General features: G+C 45.6%; 1 protein-coding gene across 2 annotated transcripts; it reads right to left on the reverse strand.

The window, feature by feature from the left end:
* Window positions 1-4,903: 4,903 nt before the first annotated feature.
* LOC108920727 (leucine-rich repeat neuronal protein 3-like) lies at window positions 4,904-20,240 on the reverse strand. 2 transcript variants are annotated; one of them, XM_018729717.2, is made up of 2 exons: window positions 19,996-20,240; window positions 4,904-7,785 (listed from the first exon to the last, which is right to left on the reverse strand). In XM_018729717.2, exon 2 carries the CDS (start codon window positions 7,449-7,451, stop codon window positions 5,331-5,333), a length of 2,121 nt encoding a protein of 706 aa, XP_018585233.1. In that variant the 5' UTR covers window positions 7,452-7,785; window positions 19,996-20,240; the 3' UTR covers window positions 4,904-5,330. The 2 variants fall into 2 exon arrangements, with proteins under 2 accessions (XP_018585233.1, XP_018585234.1); XM_018729718.2 differs by lacking the exon at window positions 19,996-20,240 and adding an exon at window positions 19,515-19,687.
* Between the last annotated feature and the right edge of the window lie 501 nt (window positions 20,241-20,741).

A 20,741-nucleotide genomic window follows, 5' to 3' on the forward strand; every position in this document is an offset into this window, starting at 1 on the left:
CAGAGGGAAACCAAGCATGGGCTGATAAATATAGTCAGAACAAACAAGAACAGTGAGACGAAACAAGAAAACATGCAGAACGCTATCGTTTCACTGTGGATCTACGAGGTTTACGGCAGAGCTTACCGGTTCACGTCAGCAAGCTGCGAACCCACCTTTCTCACATTCAGATTGGTTCAAGTGGGAGACGGCAATTCGCTTTCAACGCCGCAGCACATTTACATTTATTTATTTAGCGGACACTTTTCTCCAAAGTGACTTCCAATGAACTCTATGTAGTGTTATGAACCCATATACCTTATTCACCGCGGTGACTTCATTGCTAGATACATTACTTACACTGGGTCACTCTTCCATACATCAGTGGAACACACTCCCTCTGCTACTCACACACTAGGGGGAAACCTGAACAGCATGTCTTTGGAGTGTGGGAGGAAACCAGAGCACCCAGAAGAAACCCACACAGACATAGGAAAAACATGCAAACTCCACACGGACTGTTGTGGATCGAACCCGTCTCCTCTCACGCCACCCTGCCGCTGTGAGACAGCAGCGCTACTCTCTGTGCCACCGTGCCACCCGTTCATTTAACCGCAATGTGTCTGAGGTTTGGGGGGTGTGGTGGCGCGGTGGATTTGCCCAGCGCTTTGCTGTGTGGCAGGTCTGGGGTTTGAGTCTTGCTTGGGGAGTGCAGCAGCTCTGTGTTTCTCCCTGAGTTTGCCTCCCCTGACATGCAGAGGATGGACCTGGCAACCCACCTCCGTTCCTCCCTTGACTTGCCTCGGAAACCACTTGTCGCGGTCGCCATGGGTCGGGTTCGACTCGGCACCCTGCACGCGTGCGTCCGAGGTTTAGGAAGGTCTCCGAAAGAGCGGGTGCAAAGATGTGCGTCTCCGCTCTCTGCGTTGCTTTATCATCCCACCCAAATAGTTTCTGGAATGAACAAAGCAAGACAACCGGAGCACAGAAAAACAAGATGAGGATCATAGGTCTTGTTTTGCAACTTTAATTATCGTTATTAACCTGACATCTTCGGCAGCGTATTCTTCCTGTGCTAATTCTGGGTAAAGACATTAGTGAAGGAATGGGGTTTGATCTGGGGATGGTGAAATCGCAAGGCGACAGCCCTTCTCAGGATGCTACCTACTGCCCCGATGTGTCTAATTAATGCATCTGGTCATATTCTTCATGGTCCGCAACGTGGACGTGTTCAGCCGAACACATTTTTGCTTGCCGTGTAATATCAGTTCTGTTTTGTTTTGGATTGCGGGTATTTCAAACGGGACATTATGGCAGTTAAAGCTAATAAATACGTCCAATAACCCGGCGCGTGCAATCGATCATGAAAGATGTTTAGGAAGAGCATAATATTCACAGAGACAAGTGTGACCCGTGTGCATATGGAGAGGAATTTGCCTTTTTTGCACGGTGGTGTAAAGTGTTTGAAGATTCATTTGGAAAACTTTTCATTTAATTTTTCTTCTTTGGATTAAACGGCGACGCTTCATCGGTCCTTTTCACGGTGGATTTACCGTAGCTTAATCCACAGGACTGTAATATATAAGGCTAAATGTATATATGTGAGGTAGGAAGGAGAAGGAGAAGAAAGCAGCAACAGCTTTTATGAAAGCAATAAAGAGAGGAGAAAAAATGTTTCCGATGCACTTCTCAGCCACCAGCTTGCCAAAAAATACCCATACCCATCTATCCAAGACTAATGTTATAAAAATATTAAATATTCATATATATGGTGCATGTGCAGATACCGAAGCAGCTCATCGTGTTTTTTCTCTCTAGGGGAAAAAAAGTTGTTAATAATAATAATAATAATAATAATAATAATAATAATAATTTCTGGACTGATTCCAGTTCTTTTAACCCACCAAAAAAATACTAAATCATTATCATCGTTGGTAGTACTTTTAAATGTGATATTTGTTGGCTGTTTAAGGAGTGTGCATGTAGTTGGGGTCATTTTTACGGAATGTCGAAGCTCCAAACAGAGCTACGAGTGAGCGAGGACCGTTCCGAGGGAAACGACCTAACGTGTGAAAAGTACAGCACGGACTTCTGCGACACTTTGCATGGTAAAGTAGTTATGGTAAAGAACCTTGTTTCCTTTTCCAGCACGATTTTCAACACCGGTGTTACAAGATTATGAGCGGGTTTCTTTTTCTAATTCGGATTTTTGCCAATACTCTTTTAAGCTTTTTTTTTTTTTTTTTTGGAACTTCCGTTGGGCCCGCTATGAATCCAGAACAAACACAAGCACCGAAATCAATGGGAATAGCGAAGCGCACATGGGAACACAACTCGGTGTTTCATGTAAACGCGGGCTGAGACGGGTCTGTACTCACCGCTGTCCGTTCCTGTCTCTTCATCAGCTGGGATTAGTTACCCATCTCATCGGGCACCTCTTTTTTTTTCCTATAATTGGAGACTTTTCACCCCAGATCTTACCCTTACAGTCCAAAATGTTTGAATGACTGGGAATGGAGTCCTTATACTGCCTTTGAAGCCCTGTTACTCATGTAATACCCCATAGCAAGGGTAAAGAGTACCCTTTAGAAATCCCTCCAGTAAAAATTACCCTACGTTATACAAACCTTACATTGCAAGATGCCTTGGACAGACATCTAAATAACGGTTAACGCATCACTAGTGACTATGTTGTCTGCATCTGAAGCTTATGCAAAGAGATTTTTAAGAAGTTTATGAATTTAAGATGTTACATCTATAGTTTTTGTTGCAAAACCCCACCATCTCAGTGACATAGGCATCTTTTAAGTGGCGAAATTTTTAAAAAAAAAAGAAAATTGAAAAAAATCAGATGCAAATTCTTCAGATTCGGTGCTTTATTTGCGTTGCGTGGAGGTTCTCAGCTACGCCGTATTAAAATTTTCAGGTTCAGGCTAAGATTTAGAAGCCGTTGTTGATTCGGATAAACTGTGCTCCCAAAAGCCCCATCGTTAAGAGCAACAGATTAAGATCCTACAGGCCCCTCCTCTCCTTTCGACAAAATCAGTGCATTCGGAGAAAAAGAGACAGAGAAACGATTTTGCCATTTTTTTTTGTGATGTATTTGAAATATAAACCTGAAGATAAAGAAAAACTGACAATGTTTTTAGCTTCAAAATAACTAGACCTGCATGTGGTAAAGAAACGAGTTCTTTTGATTAGTACAGTATATACCTAGATACGGTTTAGACTACCTTTTTTTATTTGTGGTTCCTTGCAAGCTAAAGCCATTGACGGTTGTCATGGCAACAAATCATCCAGTAAAAACTTCATGCTTGTGCTAAGCTAAGGATCCACCTACAGAGCTTGAAAAGGCACATAATTACTATTTGACTTCACCGACGTTTCTGCCAAAATCGCATTAAGTCGAGTACGTGGCCGTAGCTATTTAATCACGTTCGCTGTGGAAACTGGACATTATCTATTTAAAAAAAAAAATCCGTTATATAGATTACCTGAAAAAAAAAAAAAAAAAAAAAAAAAAAAAAAAAAAAAAAAAAACTACATCACAATATCGCCACATCAGGTGGCAATTTTTCACAACATACTGCTGAAGTAACACTTCTGTCCAACGCCGTGCGCTGACTGTTATGACACCGTACAGCAGCCCAGCACTGAAGTCCCAGTTAACATCTGTTCCCTGGTTATGTGAGTGTGACTAAAATGCAGGAAATGCAAGTCATCGTTCTGAGGTTCACACTGAGCCATTTTAATTTCCAGGCGAGGATCTGTCATTGATCCATTGATTTTTCAGTTAATACTAATATTACATAGGGTCAAATGGCACAGCTGAGAAACATGAGAAGTATACCATTTAACATGTGTGTCTTTTTTTTTTTTTCACAACTTTTTAGAAGACTAGTGTTTGAGGAAAAGAAAAAAAAAAAAAAAAAAGCATTTAATTCTAAAACTCTTGTCCCTGGTGGTGACACTGTGATATATAGGCCTGCCTATCTGATAGATTATCATGTCAGTCTGTGCATGACGGTGATTCATCAGATTGGTGATATTTTTTCTGCGTGGCAAGTAAATATTGTTTCGGTATTTTAGCTGTATTTGTAATTAGACGGGGAAGGGTCATCACTGCGGGCAAACATTGTCTCTAGGCTGGATCACATATGAGGAAATGTAACGAAACGCAACGACGATGTTGTTCGATCGGTGTGTTTTCCGTCACATTCACACACGCCGAGATTTACCATCGGCTTTACCAAAGCAGCATTATTCTGAAGCCGTTGACCTTACGTATATTAATCTGATGACACGGTTGGATGGTGTCAGTATGCAGCAAGGACACGTATTGTTGAGACGAGCACTGAACGCGTAGCGTTTTAATCGCTGGTTACAATACGGAGTAAATAGTCCATTGTTGCTTTTAGTGACATCCCTTGTTTATTGGCTCATAAAACTGTTAAGTGTGACCCCCCCCTACTTCCCCCACCCTCCTTGGGAGGGAAATGTTTGTCTTTAGTTACAGGCGCTAACCGTGACATTTAAAAAGCCGTCCCATTAGGTAATTTCAGGGAGATTAAATTAATCGTGGAGAAAAGTCAACATTTGTTTCTTCATTGCCAAATGTACTCGACCCCGGGGTTTTTCGCGCCGCGTCCGCGAACGTGAGCGGGAACCGCCCTCTCCGTTTGCCTTTCCTCCAATCTGACCGCCTAACGTTCGACGCAGCGCTTGCGGCCGAGCCTTCGCGACGAGACTCGGTCGTTTCGATTACGCGGCGAAACCACTAGCAGAGCATTCGACTAAGCGATCCCTGAGACAAGGCTGAATAGAACATTTAATGAAAACGCAGAAACAACACATTCCTTTTTAGATTAAAAAAAGTTGTATTTGATCATAAAAGTGGTACATCATTATCACTGTTATGGTCTAGTCTACGAGATTTTCTCCATTATAAACATCACATGTGGCATCTCTAACTTGCCTATGTATGTAATACAGCACAGAAGGTATTGCTTGGGACCACAAGGATAGTTCCACTACTCTTTACATATGTAACAGCCAATAACAGAGACAACACTCTCCTCTTTATTTCGTTTGTATTGGAGAAGGGCCCATATCCACCAATATGGCGCTGTGTATTGAACTGATGATCCCTGTGACGCTCGCCGATACGCTTGCTGCAAACCACCTCAGCACAGATACTGGCCGCCGTGGACCCGCCGGACGCACTTTGCGCCGTTCCAGAATGTCTGTATCGAGGCAAGCGATGCATCAGTCACTTGTTCCCTGTGCTTCGTCCTGTTGCCTTACCCCTTCTCTTTCCACAGAAATCCACCGACACAAGAGAAAGTTACGTCTTACAAGGAGTTGCTGGATACGTCCAAAACCGTCGTTTTCACTTGAGCCGCACTGGGCGTTCCCCTACCGGTCACCCAGAACTTTAAGAGGGGGGACGGCAGTCCAGCCACGGGACTCAGCGAGGCCAGCGACTCAGACTTCCGTAACTCTCCAAACGCGCGATGCTTCCTCAGCGAGACGTAAACGAGCGAACAGGTGACGGACGCGGCAGCCAGAAGGACGGCAAACACTGCGATCGCAACCACATCCCGCTGCTTTGTGTTGCTTGCCGCTAGCTCTAATGCCTTTGTGGTGACATTAATACATTTCCCGCTCTGCTTACGGTGAGCGCTAGGAATGTTCACACACACTTGGTACTGGGTGGACGACTCTAAATGTGTCAAATTATACACCTTTACATCGGACGGGACCCTTGCGGCGAACACTGGTGCGGGTTTTTCTCGACTTCCAGTTGCGGACCACTTAATGTTTGCTGATAGACTGCTGAAAGAAGCCTTCCAGGACAGAACGACAGAGTTCGGCAGCACCGCCTCAACGTTTATGATCAGAGACACATTTGCAGGCTGTGGAAAGTAGCCATCGACCTCCAGAGAGACCGATTTGAGGTCTGCGCCAACAAGATTATGCGCCACGCAGGTGTACAATCCAGCCTCGTGCTCTGTGATGTCGTAGAGATCCAACGTGCCTTCCGGGTGCATGTGGAACTTCTTGGAGATGCTGTTCGGTAGGATACGGTCACCCGAAGGTGTGACCCAGTAGATGTCGGGCTCCGGCTCCGCAAACGCCCGGCAGTGCAGGGAAAGCGAGCTCCCATTCTGAACGCGGACCAGCGTCGGAAGGCTCTCGGGCGAGATTAGCGGTAGACAGATCTCCGTCATCTCCCGAGCGTGAACCTGCCGTACTCGCCTGCCCTCCAGTTCGGGCGGTTCCACGCAAAACAGGGAGTCGGGCTCCATGAAGCGGACGCCGGTCTTGTTCATGTTCATCCAGCGGATCACGCAATCGCAGCGGATGGGGTTGCTGTGCATGCTCACCTCACGGAGACTGGGCAGGGACTCCACCGTGATGCGATGCAAGGCGCTCAGGGCGTTGCCGTTCACCATTAGCGTCTCCAGACGAGGCAGCTTGTAGAAGGCATTGGGGTGGATGTAGGACAGCTTGGGGTTGTTCGTCGCCTCTATTTTGGTCAGTTCGGGCAGGTTGCTCAAGGCAAAACTGTCGATGGACACCAGTTCAGGCATGCTGTTTATTCCTAACTCTTTCAAATGGAGCAGGTCCACAAAATCCCCCCTTTGTATCCTCTGAATTGGGTTCTTGTTGAGGTCCAAAAACTTGAGACTAAGCAGCTTCTTCAGGGCGACATGTGGCACTTTAACAAACGTGTTGTCATAAAAGGAGATGCTTTCCAGCCGCTCAAGGCCGACCAGCGCATCATCAGGTATTTCAGTCAGGTTCATTCTGGCCAGGACCAGACTGCGAAGATTGGAGAGTGGCCTGAAATTCAGGTCTTCGATTCTGACGACCGGGTTCTCTCCAATCATCAGGATCTCGAGCCGTGGCGTGGCTTCGAACCACCGGCTGCTGATAGCTTTCAACCGGTTGGAATTGAGATGGAGCCTCAGCAGGTTTTCCAGCCCCATAAATGCCCCTGGTGCAATGAAGGAGATCAGATTGTGGTTGATGTACAGTTCCTGGAGATTAGCCAGTTCAGCGAGGCAGCCATTGGGTAAGGTCTGGACCCAGTTCTCCTCCATGTGCAGTGACAAAAGGCTCTGCAGATGCCCGAGGTTTATATCGTCCATGGAGGAGAGATTGTTCTGAGAAACATCTATCTCACTGATATTGGCCAGGTAATCTAAGGGACTCCCGATCTTGGCAATATTGTTAGTCTGTAACAGTAACACCTGGGTGTTGGCAGGTAATCTTTCTGGTAGAAGAAAGAGTCCAAGATCATTACAGTCAACAGTTGGGAGTTCAGTGTAAACAGAGCTTGGGGAGAACCAGGGTCTGATTTCACACACACATGACTGAGGGCAACTGTCTTTTTCCTCCACGGCAAGAATACGAGCAGTCATCGCAAGCCCGACAGTAAAATGAACCATGAGTAACATATCCTTCATGTTGGCCCGTTTCCCCCAGCTTGTAATTCAACTGTACAAAGTCAGCGTTTAGCAGTATTCACGGTACATACGGAAGATTGTTACCAGGACGAAACCATAAGGATTTCCTGCTGATAGCCGTATCACTCGGTGTGGCTAGACACGGTGCTGCCGTCCTTGGCGAAAGGAAGAGACTCCTTAACCCCCTCACGTGAGGTTGTCATGCACGCTAAACACGAGAAGGTGAGAACAACCTTCGGGGAGCAGAGGTACCGGCAGCATGGGTGGGCTGAGTGTGGAAGGACGTCTTCGGGGGATGTATTACATTGGCTTCTGTCTTCTGTCTACTCTCCATCTGTGAGGAGATAAAAAGAAATAAAGGAAATGAAAGCATCTGTTTTATGACAAAATGAACATCATATTGGCTATGGTTATATTCAGGAAGTGGGATGTGATGTTGATGAAGTGCAAGACATTATAACCTCATATTTTCCTTTAGGGTTGGGGATTGCATTACTGTGTTCAAACTCAAACTATCAAGTACCTTTATTAAATTATCAAGACTCTCCACATGAAAAGCATATTCTACTATACGGTACACAAAATAAATTAAACTTTTATTGCAGTACAAAAATAAAATCCCATTTTACATATGAGGTTTTATATAATGAAGCTGAGGTGATATTTAAAAGGTATTATTATGATAACCCATAATCAGTTACATTTTAAGAAAAAAATAAATTCTTGACAAGCTTTGAGCTGCTGATATTATAGAGTAATTTTAATGGTGCTTTAGAGCTGTATCACTGTAGTGTGCATGAAGGATTTGGTGGCAAAAAGCCTTTCGTGAACTTGGAAAAAAATAAACAAGAATTCTCTCCTCATTAGGCTGAACCCTAACCCCCATCAACTGAATTCAACGATGTCCACATATGTTAAATCAGCAGTCGACGTTGAATCGAGAGCTGAATCAAAGCCCATTCATTCCGAGCTCCTCCGGAACAAAAACGAGCGCACAGCAGGTCTCCGGGACCAAGGCTGGGAAGCTCCTTAGCTGGGGGCAGTTTTCGGAGGGCGTCTTCATTGACGCTCAAGTTTAGAAAACATAAATCCCCATTACATTCATTTAACTCCGTTGATTCTGCGAAATTTCGAAGCGAACTGCTAGATCACGAAAGTAACACAAACGACAGTATGGGGCAATGTTCCTATGCTCGAGGATGCGGGTAAAAGGCTCCTCTTCTCTACTGCAAGATCTGCATTCGTGGGATCATTTAAGTTTTTTCCCCTCGCATTTCCAGCATTAGTGCTTTTAGTAAATATTTAGTAGCATCTCTATTCAACAGGGATTTGGGAAATACAAACAAACATCCTCAACAATCGATCCCCCTTATAGCTACAGCGCATGTTGCGTATACTCCGCCTCATGCCTTATTAATGAGGCTATGGGAAAGAACTAGTCCTGCAAGCAGAACAGCTCAGAGGGGCCCGATTGTGCCAACCTCCCGCATTAATGTCTGATGTTTAGTATAAAAAAAGCCCCATTCGATTTCAGGTGATAACACCGGCCTTCCTGCTACTGCCATCAAACATGTACAGCCGATACAGAACGCCGCTGCCCGAGTTGTGTTTGACTTGCCGAAGCGTTCGCGTGCATCTTCCCTACTTGTTTCTCTGCACTGGCTTCCTATAGTTGCCCGAATCAAATTTAAGACCCTGGTTATTGCCTACAAATGCATCAACAGAGCTGCTCCCAGCTATTTACAAGACTTGATCATCCGCTACACCCCGACCAGACCGCTACGCTCTTCCACATCTTGGTGGTCCCACGCACGAAAGCTAAAGCGTAAAGGTTCTCGGTTCTGGCTCCGTTGTGGTGGAACGGCCTCCCCCTGTCACTCAGAACTGCTGAATCTCCGTCCACATTTAAAAAGGGTCTGAAAACTCACCTTTTCCAGACTCACTTCGCCCATCATCTCTTAAATTCATGTAAGGTGTAAATGTTGATGCTCTATAACTTTAAGATGATGCCCAGGTAAATCTTTACACAGCTACTCCTGTAATGTAACGTAAATGTTGATATGAATCTCAAAAAAAAAAAAAGAAATTACTAGGAAGGTGATCAGGAATCGTTGATATTTTTAATTTTATGCAGCTTCTCGTGTGATGAGCTCCAGTTCATATGGTGGAAAGAAACAAACTAACTGCACTTTAGAATCACACGTCTGCATCTAAGTGTCTTTTCCTGCTAATGTAATGAACACGTTGTATTTTCTTTGCTTTGGAGAAAAGGGTCTGATAAATTAATAAATGTAAACACTGGGAAGTCTAGTGAAGAGAGTCGGTGCCACAGGGACCGATGGCAGGGAAACTACGGGTGGAGCAAAGCACCGCTTCAAATCTTCTGTGGTGTACAGGTGGTACTTGCCAGTAGATGCTGTATTTCAGCCCTATAAGAGGGAAGAAGCACATGGCGGTCAAGACGGCTCACGCAACCCCGCGCAAACCCGTCGGCTGCCGTCATGGTTAACGATCGGGTTAATGCTCTCGGTGCGTTCCGTCTTCCCTCGCAAGCTTTATCGGTGCCATACGTCCATTCTCCACGTTCTGCTGATTTCATCTGGGCGAGTTCAAATTGCTTCTTTTTTAACTTCCTACATGAGGAGACATAAGGGATATTTCTGTCATTTCTTAGTCTATTCCTCCAATAGCGCCTGCAGGCAAACGTGGCATAGCTGCATTTTTTCTGCCAATATTCCGCATGCAGATCGAATCAAAGGCCACGAGTTCCCCAAAAGCGGGTAGGGAAACGGCTATAAAAAGACGTCCACGCCGGAGACCAGAAACGCGCTGCTCTCGATTTGCCGCCCCGTTTACGCTCAGTTCGCGTTTACAGCGTTGGCTCTTTCGTAACGTCCGGCGCGATCGTTCTCCTTTCGCCCTCTGCCTTCATTACCAGGCCTGCCGTCCCACGTGGTTTCACAAATCCCTGCTGTGCAGCTGTGATTTTTCAGTAGCCGTCATATACAGGTATCAGCCCTGATTTCACAGTCATGTAATAAACACAGTAACAAACCTTCCATACAAAGCACACACTTTGTTGGGGGGGAAAAAAAAAAAAAAAAACCTTTTTATTTTTGCGTTTTTTATTTCAAAATGCCAAAGGGTCAGGTATCAGGAAGCTGAGTGCAGATGCTCAAAGGAACGTAGTGTTTTCTCTTGGATACTTGTTGCGAATTAGTGTCTCGCATGTAAGTGTTTCTGGATTCTGCAGCATAGCATGTTGTTGAAGTTTGGTTTTTAATCCCCGTGTTCCTCCTCCGTTCATGTTAACTCGAGGTTCTTACAAACACCAGCATCAAGTTTGTATCATTACATTTACATTTATTCATTTAGCAGATGCTTTTCTCCAAAGCGATGAACATCTCATAGAAAATACAATGTGTTCGATACATTAGCAGGAAGAGACACTTGGATGCAGACGTGTGATTCTAAAGTGCAGTTAGTTTGTTTCTTTCCACCATATGAACCGACGTTCATCACACGAGTAGCTGCATAAAATTAAAAATATTAACAATTCCTGACCACCTTACTAGTTTTTTTTTTTTTTTTTTTTTGAGATACATATAAAAATTTACGTTACATTACAGGAGTAGCTGTGTAAAGGTTTATCTGGACATGATCTTAAAGTTATGGTGCATGAACACTTACACCTTACATGAATTTAAGAGATGATGGGCAAAGTGAGTCTGGAAGAGGTGAGTTTTCAGACCCTTTTTAACTGAGGGCAGAGATTCAGCAGTTCCGAGTGACGGGGGGAGGTCGTTCCACCGCAACGGAGCCAGAACCGAAAACCATCACGCTACCATGAACTGAATGGGAAGTTTAGCCATGAACAAGCTGATGATTTTTCCCTCCTTTCCATGCGGTTTTCACACGCCGTATGTACCGAGTACGTCCTCGGTGTCCTTGGTGTTCGGCCCCAGCCGCCACCAGCTGTAGGGATATCTGGCGCTTCCCACGGAATCCTGTTCCTGGCACTGTGTTTCTGCATGGGAACTGTCACCGCGAATATCCCCATCAGCTGAATTAATTAATGCACTTCATGATTACAGTAATATCGTTACTGTCATGACTGCTTCTGTCAGCACGGTGATAAGAGAAACGGTACAACATGGCGATACGCTGAGTCGTACGGTACGAATGCGTACGGTGCAACATTATACACGTCACCGGTCTTTGCTGTGGTAGGAAAAAGATACCAGAGGGAACTCCGATTGCATGTTCTATGTATACGTACCCCGCTCTTCACCCTGCGGTATCTGCGCTTTCGCTGTAACACCTCCTTGAAAACCAATACCCTTCTTCACTCTCCGCTCTGATCCCTCCTGCTATAACGCCTTTCCGTCAAAGTCTCTAAAAACGTAAAAATTAGCTTCTGGGAACATGTTGCTTATGTTTTCTGACTCAAAAATTGCTAGATCGCATATTGAAGCAGTGGCCAAAGGAGCAGTAGTTCTCCCATAATGCAACGCTGCTGCTATGGATGTAAATGGTTGTTGGGCAACCATTGTGGGGAGTTAAGGGGGATTAATGTCTCCCGTGTCGTTCTGTTGTTCGAGAGCTTTCGGGCGGGCGCGCGTGCCGTCTAATGATGCCGAGGCGCAATAGAGCTCATGTTCCGACATTTCTCTCCATCTTTCTGTAGCGCCGCTGACATCACATTTACAATATTTCTGGGAAACTCAAATATCATATAGTGTACTATCCTACTTTATTATTACGATTTTAATTTTTATGATCCGAACTGTTTTATATGGCACTATGTAGGCCTTTTGCAGCATTTGATGCATTTGTCAAAGTCAGTTGGGGTTTTTGGGATGGGCTGGGAACCGACTATAATTTCTCCCATAAGGAATAAGAGGAAATGGGCTCCCGCCACCTGCCTTTTTGTTATCCGCTCATTTTCAGGAACGGATTTAGGGCGGATAGAGGAATAAACCTGGGTAGGGTTATGCACTGTGAAAGACATGAGTTTGTCTTCCACATTCATATTAATACAGATGGTCCCCGATTTACGATGGGGTTACGTTCCCCGAAACCCATCACAAGCGGAAAATATGGTAAGTCGAAAATGCATTTAATACACCTAATACACACTTCTGTGTGACAGACTGGGAGATGCGGATCACTGTCGCTGCCCAGCATTGCAAGAGAGTATCGCACTGCATATTGTTTGCCCGGGGGGGGAAAGAAGAGGGAAAAAAAAAAAATCAAAATTCAAAGGACAGTTGATACTGAATGTCTATCGCCAGCTCACCATTGTGAAGTCGGAAAAAAAAAAAAAAAAAAACATAATTCAAACCATCGTAAATCGGGGACCACCTGTATTTGGAAACTATGTTGGCAAAAGCAATTGCACAGCGAGTAGTGCTGCTGTCTCACAGTGCCTGGGTGGTTTGAGAGAACGTGGGTTTGATCCCCGCTCAGTCTGTGTGGAGTTTGCATGTTCTCCCTGTGTCTGTGTGGGTTTTTCCTGGGTGCTCTGGTTTCCTCTCACATTCCAAAGACATGCTGTTCAGGTTCCCCCAGTGTGTGAGTGACAGAGAGTGTGTCTGTGTTCCACCGATGCATGGATGAGTAACCCCTCGGAAGTAGCGTATCTAGCCGTGTAAGTCACCGTAGTGAATAAGGTGGGTGGGCTCATAACACTACATAGTATCCACTGTAAGTCGCTTTGGACAAAAGTGTCTGCTAAGTGACTAAATGTAAATGTAATGATGACTTGCGTTGTGCTGAAAGTCAGAACTATACATGAACATCTAATACAAAACTTCTAAGAAAGCACACTGTACTGATGCAATAAACGCCGATGTTCTGTAACGTATAAGAAAGCTAAAAATGTAATTAAAAAGTGATATATTATGTTCAGTAGTCCTGCAGGGACTGAAGGATTTCATCAGCATAAATCACGACTGGTTCCCAGAGAAAGAGACAAAGGCCGCGTAACATAGTGTGTTACCATTTCATTTCCTGACAATGGATCGCGCGGAAGTGCCTTTCGCCCTCGATTCAAGCTTCCGGGAGAAGGTTTGTAGAACCTTAATTTTGCAGACATTATGGCTGCGGCCGCACGTGCCCAAGGATATATCGCTAAGAGTTGAGTGGATGGAGAGATGACTGTTTAATAATGTATTTTGATTCATGATCGCACTGGTGATGGGGTAGCGCATTTTGTCCAAACTCATCACGCTCATAAGACTTTGACTTAGAATCGTTCGCCTACGTGGGCTCCTGGAGGCAACGAGGTTCTCGGTGAGACAGGGAGTTCTGAAAATTCAGAAAGGAAGGCACATGGTCTCAGCACGAAATAATCCCAACCAGGGTAAATGTTCTTTCTTTATTATAAGGAAAAATGCAGAACTCGCATGTACTCACAAAGGTATTAAAACCCTTCCAGTCAAGTTCATATCGGGATCGGTGTTGAAGACTTGGTGTTCCTGTTACCAAGGGCAGTATGTAATGCTTATATAAGAAGCCTTTTTATTGTTTGGAGAAAAGCTCTCACTAGATAAAAGTTGTGGCTGTTCCTCTAAAGCAGTAGTATTTAATTCACCAGCTAGGGAACCATCATAGCTGAAAGGCAGGAGAAAGGTTTCAGATCCCAACCCAGAAATGACTGCTGTTGAAGTCAAACGGTCTGCCTTACTCAATATACTGCTCGTTTGTGTTGTCTGAATCGTTTCGATTCATTTACTGTTTCGCGTTCAAAAAATGTTGTTTTTCCCAGCCTAGTTCATTATTCATTTATTACCAACTTGCTTTTTAACCAGGCACACTTTGTCCTCATTTTTTCCAAACTAAACTGGAATATTCAAAAAAAAAAAAAAAAAAAAAAAAAAAAAAAAAAAATCTTTGACAAACTCCATAAGAAATATATATAAGTGTTTTTGAGTAAATAAAATGTGTGGGGGAGGGGGAAGACATGAAAAAGGTAAAATAATGTAATGGTCAGGGATTATCTGGGTATTCTATCTGTGTTTGAACTGAAGCACAATCCCATTTGACTCTCTGGTGCTGAGCTCGTAATCGGAACAATTACGGCGAAAAAAAAAAAAAAAAAAACTCATCCAAGATCTTCCGTAGATATCATCTACCATCAATAACAAATCTTTAACCTACGCTCTACCAAGCGGTCCATAAAAGCTTAAATTAAATTTTCCAAAAGATGGATGACAGAATCCAGTGGGAGCAGAAATAATTTTGGGTGAAAAGCAAGAGTTGGAAATCCGAGCGTCTTGCCGAATCGGCAAAAACTCGCAAAGGGCGTAACGACGTCCGTGCGGCGAGATGTCGGTAGCACCGGAGGACGTTTCGTTACAAGATGTACGGCTGGAGTCAAACACCTGTGCGGAATCGCTTAGGGAAGAGCGTGTACGACGTCGAGCGGCCGTCAGTGTCAACGGGCCCCGTGCGCTACGAGTCCTTGACGAAAGCTTTAAGTACATTCGAGATAAACACTTGGGCTAATAAGCATGTATAACAGGCAGGAACGGGGCTCCTTGCGGTTCAGCGCCACTAAACACGTCACCATTATTTCAAATTCAAGTGCTCAGTAAATTCTGTGCAGGACCGCACCTGGCTTCGCTCGCAAATGCCGGCACGGTGCGGAATCGGCGCGTTACCACAGGTTGTTCGCCAAGGCGATACCAAGTAAGGCAATGCACAGGGAAGGCACCGAAGAAACATTTTTAACTCTCTCACGCTTGATTCGCTTACGAGATGCGACGTGGAATCACCACGTAGAGCGATTTACAGTACGGCCGTTCCCCGACGCGCGCGAGTTCCGTTCCGAGCGAACGGTCGGATCTCGAAACGGACGCAAGTCGGACGTACGTTAGCCGGGTACGTCGAAGTCGCATACCTGTACGACTATCTTTCATCCTACTCAGTTTCTACCATTATTATCTCATTTTTTGTTAGCCAGCTTCATTGAACTTTAATATGATTCTGTAATTTTTTTTTTTTTTATATCTTTTAACATTCTTTAGATCATATTTCATCATTTTTATTTTTTACGTTATGCAAGTTCTGTTGTGAACATCTCATTTGTTTAATCGGTTTTATGAATTGACTTTTTTTTTTTAAATCACTATGGTATATTAAAAGATTCTTTGGTTTATTTAGCTTATCAGTCTATGATTTCGGTAAACACGGTACAGTAGAATATTTATCATTCTTTATCTTCTTTTTAAAATACCACTCTTTAGTTTCTATTTTATCATTTTTAAATATTTTGTAGACATATAAAAGCATAAAGGAATACAAAAAATATGACCTAAAGAAAGACATTTAATCAAATTTAATCAATGCCAATTTGTTAGATTTGCTTGAACAATGTGCGCTGACCGAATGGCAACAGAGCGAGAAGTGAAAGATGCCGTGATGCACACAATGCCAGGATATTGTCTGACGGTCACTATCATACACTCGCAGCCGTACGACCCAGAGTAATTTTTATATTTACTTTTTTTTTTTTTTTTTTAAATTTACACAGTATTTTTTTTCGGTTGTATGTACGGATGGCTGTAAGTCACATAGGTCGTAAGTAGAGGAGAGGCTGTAGGAGGCATGGATTACTCCAACACTAGCGAAAAAATTATTTTCTGGGAATGAGACTACCGTGCTTTACAGACCTGTACTTAATGGAGGATAACTGCTGTTGTACCCTTGAGATCAGCGCTTTAACACAAATTGCTTCAGTAAACATCCAATGGAAGTACTACCCCCAAACCGCAATCTCAGCCACAGTACTGAGGCAGCAAAAGCACACATGAGCCTTTATTAGTGCTTAGTAAAACACAGGAAAATGTGCTTATTATAGCCAGAATGGTTCATCTGGAATATGGGACGTTTCAAAACAAAATGTGTTGACACATTATTAAAATGCCTACGGGGGCATTCAAAAAGGAGTCATAAAATCATGCATGTTGCGAGTGATAATTCTGCACACTACATCCTTTGGTGGAAAAAAAATATTTTGACATTTAAGGTGCTCCCTCCCAAACTTTCATTAGAATTTCTGTGCAGGCAGCGATATAGATTTGCTAATTTACATCATTAAAACTGAAAACACGACGCTTATAAATCTTGAATATAATTTCCAAAGGATGTGCGTCGCATCGCTGGTTATTTGCACATCGTAGAATGAGATTTTAGGAATGCACCTGGAGCACATCTTTATTTTCAGTCATTTTAGGCTTTTTATTGTAACAGCTATAAATGGTAGTATAGCTGGAATGTTTCCAAAGTTTGACAATTACACATTGCTTTCTTCATATATTCGACTAGGAATTAAAAACAGCAACACCCAAATAAACTGCTATAACCTTCCTACCACATTTTTATTCATATTCATTCACCTACCATGTTTACAACTGATAAAAGTATATGGAATACACTTTTGCATATGCATGCATGCATGTAGGGGTTAGCACTACTGCCTTTGGCCCTGAAGGTTGTAGGTTCAAGCCTCACTTTCAGCTATAGAAGCCTTCAGCAAGGTACTTACCCTCAATTGCTCCAGTGAATTTACCCAGCTGTATAAATGTGTAAGCATGTAATAATTGTAACCTTAACATTGTAAAAGCATCAGCTAAATGAATAAATGTAATATAAGATACTTTGTCATTGGATGCAATACAATGACATTTTGTGCAGCAGCAGAACGAACACTTTAAATAAATAAAAATTACATTGAAACTTTGAAGTCCTCAGCCCTTAGCAGCCTTGGGGGGTAGATGTGGGGGACTTATGGAGGCGGCAGCTGGCTTTTGTCATCAGTTCTCCTGTTGGGCAGGGAGGGTTTGATGGAGGCCACATTTTAGTCAGCGAGCTTTTCCGGGCAACAGGACTAAACCCAGAGCACTTTCCCTCAGTCATCCTGTATTGATCTCCACCCCCCCCCTCCCTCGGTCCCCAAGCAATAGGTGTTTGCCTCCTTCTCACTGTGCGTCGCGTTAGCTCCTCTGCTGAGCCAATACATTGGCTCGGCCGCATAGTGGGCAGGACTGAGGGGGAGACATCCCTCCCCCTGTGCCTCATGTAATCGATTTACTATTTAGCTTCGTCTTTCTATTCCCCCCCCCCCTCGCCACCAAAGGCAAATCGCGGTGAAATAGCGCAGACTCTGCAGAGTGTGCATAATAATTTCGCGCGGGACGCTTTCTTTGCACCTGCTCTGGCACGCCGACAAACAAGGAGCGGGTCGACGATTAATTAGGAATCGATGCGGAGCCCGCGGGTTACGGTTTTCGGATCTCTCCATCCAGTCGGGAGAAGCAGCGCCGCGCGCTCCGCCATGAGGGGTGCAGCTCATCCGCCGATTTACGCACGGCCATCGGCCGCTCGCCAGGCCCCTGTTCAGCTGCAACACACTTGCGCTTTTATGTGCTTCTATGGGAGGGAAAAAAATAGCTCTGACATATGGCAGACAGGATGGAGAGATGCGCCTACCTGTTCGCCGCTGCTCTCCAAGCACCGCGGAATCAAACCAGCGAGCGCAAACGTGGCGCCTGGGCCCTGACGAAGCGCCGCCGTGCGAGACGACCAAATAAAAACACAGCAGGTCAGAAGTCCAGCACCACGGCAGATGGAATCAATCTTTACGCAGCCCTAATATATCCTTAATGCTCAAGGGCCCTTTTTATTGTGATTTCACACAGCAGTGTGGTTCTGCCGCCTTCTCGCTGAGCAGAGCTCACAATATTGCCCATAATGCTGCTTTAACAGGAAGTCTACATGGCGACGCGTTACTCAAAGGAACGTGATGTACTGCGGACCCTTTTCTTTTGTGGCTTCCCGGGAGGCTCTATACTGAGCCCAGTGAGTCAGCCTCGGTAAGGGGGTGGTTCCACATCATATCGTTTTGTTAAGAAATGCCATTTAAGCTCTGCACAAGACTGTCACCCTAAGCATCTCCTACCGTCTTCCACAGCGGCCTGCTAGATTCGCCGTGGCTACGTTGCTCTCGACTGGCGACCCTGAAAGACACTTCCAAGCCGTTGCGCAACTGTTGCTTGGCAGCCATCCCTCCGTAGGGAACTTTATTCCAGGAGTGAAAAACTGAGATTGAACGGCTTGTGGGCATCTTCCCGAGTGAGGTGAGGGTACAAAGAGGCGTTCGTCTTGCCACGTTTGGATGCGAGCCGGAGCTGGCAGTGCTTCGTGCCACCTGTACGCTTCTTTATCGAAGCAGAGTTTCGTTGTACTAGTTCACAGGGGTGGGTCGAGTGAGCCGGTGCCGTAGCTCCACGTAGACACAATAGCGTTGGTCCAGTTCAAGGCCTTGGTGAGACCACAGCGTTCAAGCCGTGCCGGAGGACGAGTCTGTCCCACCAAACTTGTGACAGTAGAGCAACATGGCGTGAAGATGCTCGATGCTCAAGAGTCAAATTACGTGTGGCGACAAGTTTTTTTTAGCGCATACGACGGGCAGATGGAGCCTAGATGTTCCATACCTGTTAATGTCACCAAGACTCACCAGCGGCAACTGGCTGTACGGTCTCGTGCAACGACATTACACGAGAAAGTGTTCTCCTGAGTCATTGTTCTTTTCCACATTCGTGGAGTTGAGCGGAGAAAGAAATCGACGTCACCGAGACTAACCCTTCGTGCGCCGTGCTCCCGAGGTTCTCAAAGTAACCGCCGTGTCCGAGCCCCCGGGGGTTAAAGACTCGCGTCTGGCGGAGAGAAACGCCTTAAGGGCAGGAAGACGGAGGACCTGCTCCAGCACCTCCTCTCGTACAACAAGGTGTCTGGAAGAAATTTGCATCACATGAATAAGTAATGGCAGTGAATGGAGCCCCTTACGTAAAGGATGCCTTTGGCGTGACAGTGTTAATTACCCAGGAGCTGCGACTGCACTCTGCTGTCATGGTCCAGGAGTAAACGGATGAGATTTACAATGCTGCAGGAGGCTTTGCCCGACTGCAACAGGGTGAATTAAAGAGAGACCTGGCAGGAAATGGGGAGAGAGAGAGAGCGCGAGCGCAAGAGCGAGACCAGTCCCTCCAGCCAGTTTACCTCCAAGGCTGCAGCAGTGTGCGTCTGTGCCGTCCACTCTTCCAGCGATGCTCAGCAACGGTGGTCGTGGTTCTTTCCCGTGTCTGGGGGTCTCAGTGGGCAAGCGAGGCTCAGTCTGACCCTTGCTGTCAGTATGGGTGCGGATGAGAGCGGTGCCCACCAGAAGACTCATGATGAACATGACTGAAAAAACGAGATTTTGTGTGTGTGTGTGTGTGTGTGTGTGTGTGTGTGTGTGTTCGTGTGCGGGGGGGGGGGGACCGTCCACAAGACCACAGCGAGCCACCAGTGGATTCCATCAAACAGCGGCGCTAACCCTAAGCCACACAATCGATGTTGAGCCTCTTCCAAAATGCCGATGTCGATGAGATGAACTTGCTAGAAAGCTGGAGCTCAGCTCAGCCGCGGCTCCGCAGACACAACCGAGCGAGGCGCAGCAGCGGGCGACGGACGGGCACTGACAGCACAAACCCGAACTCACCAGAACGGAGGGAGGACGTCCTGTCTCCGGCACGGCGAGCGGACGCTGCTCCTTTGATCCCCGCCGCGCGGAATCGCTAGCACGCAGCTCCCGCGCGCCCGTCTGCACCATCCACGACATTCATGGAAGCACATCCCTCGTTTCCTGGCAGCAGTTGCAGCACACAGCTCTGTCTGTGCGTCCGCACACGCCGTCCACCGCGTCCACCTCCTTTCTTCCACGGCGGTTAGTGGCGCATCGCTCAGCCGCTCCACTGTCACATTGACATGGGGCCGCCTGCTCAGCGCTCATTAATAACCGAGTAACCCCTCCCCTCCCCAGAGACGGGCCAATAGCCTCAGAGTTGCGGGACTCGGGGCCCTGTGATGGCTGCGTGTGATTGGCTGATTCCGGACGTCCGTCAGATAGCCCCACCCCCGGACTCCTCAGGCGTGAAGAAGCGAGAGCGGGGGAGACGGTTACCTGCTCCTGTGTCAGCGTTGCAACTTTGCTTGTCAGGGGTCAAGACGGCAAATAAAAAAGGTTAAAGAATAAAATGTTTCGTCTATCTAAACGCTGGGTGCTTTTCGCTTCCCCCGTTTCTGCGCTTTGCTTTTTCCTGCTCTGAGGACACTGCGCACAGGAGCATGGTGAAGTACACTGATGCTCGGTAAGACCACAGAGTGACAAGTGTCTCCAGGTACCAGACAATGTTTCAGTCTGGTCACGGACACCAGCTATATCAGTGAGCTTTGTCAAACTGCATT

The sequence above is a fragment of the Scleropages formosus genome, chromosome 21 (genome assembly GCF_900964775.1).
Source record: "Scleropages formosus chromosome 21, fSclFor1.1, whole genome shotgun sequence".
In the NCBI taxonomy this organism is placed as follows: Eukaryota; Metazoa; Chordata; class Actinopteri; order Osteoglossiformes; family Osteoglossidae; genus Scleropages; species Scleropages formosus.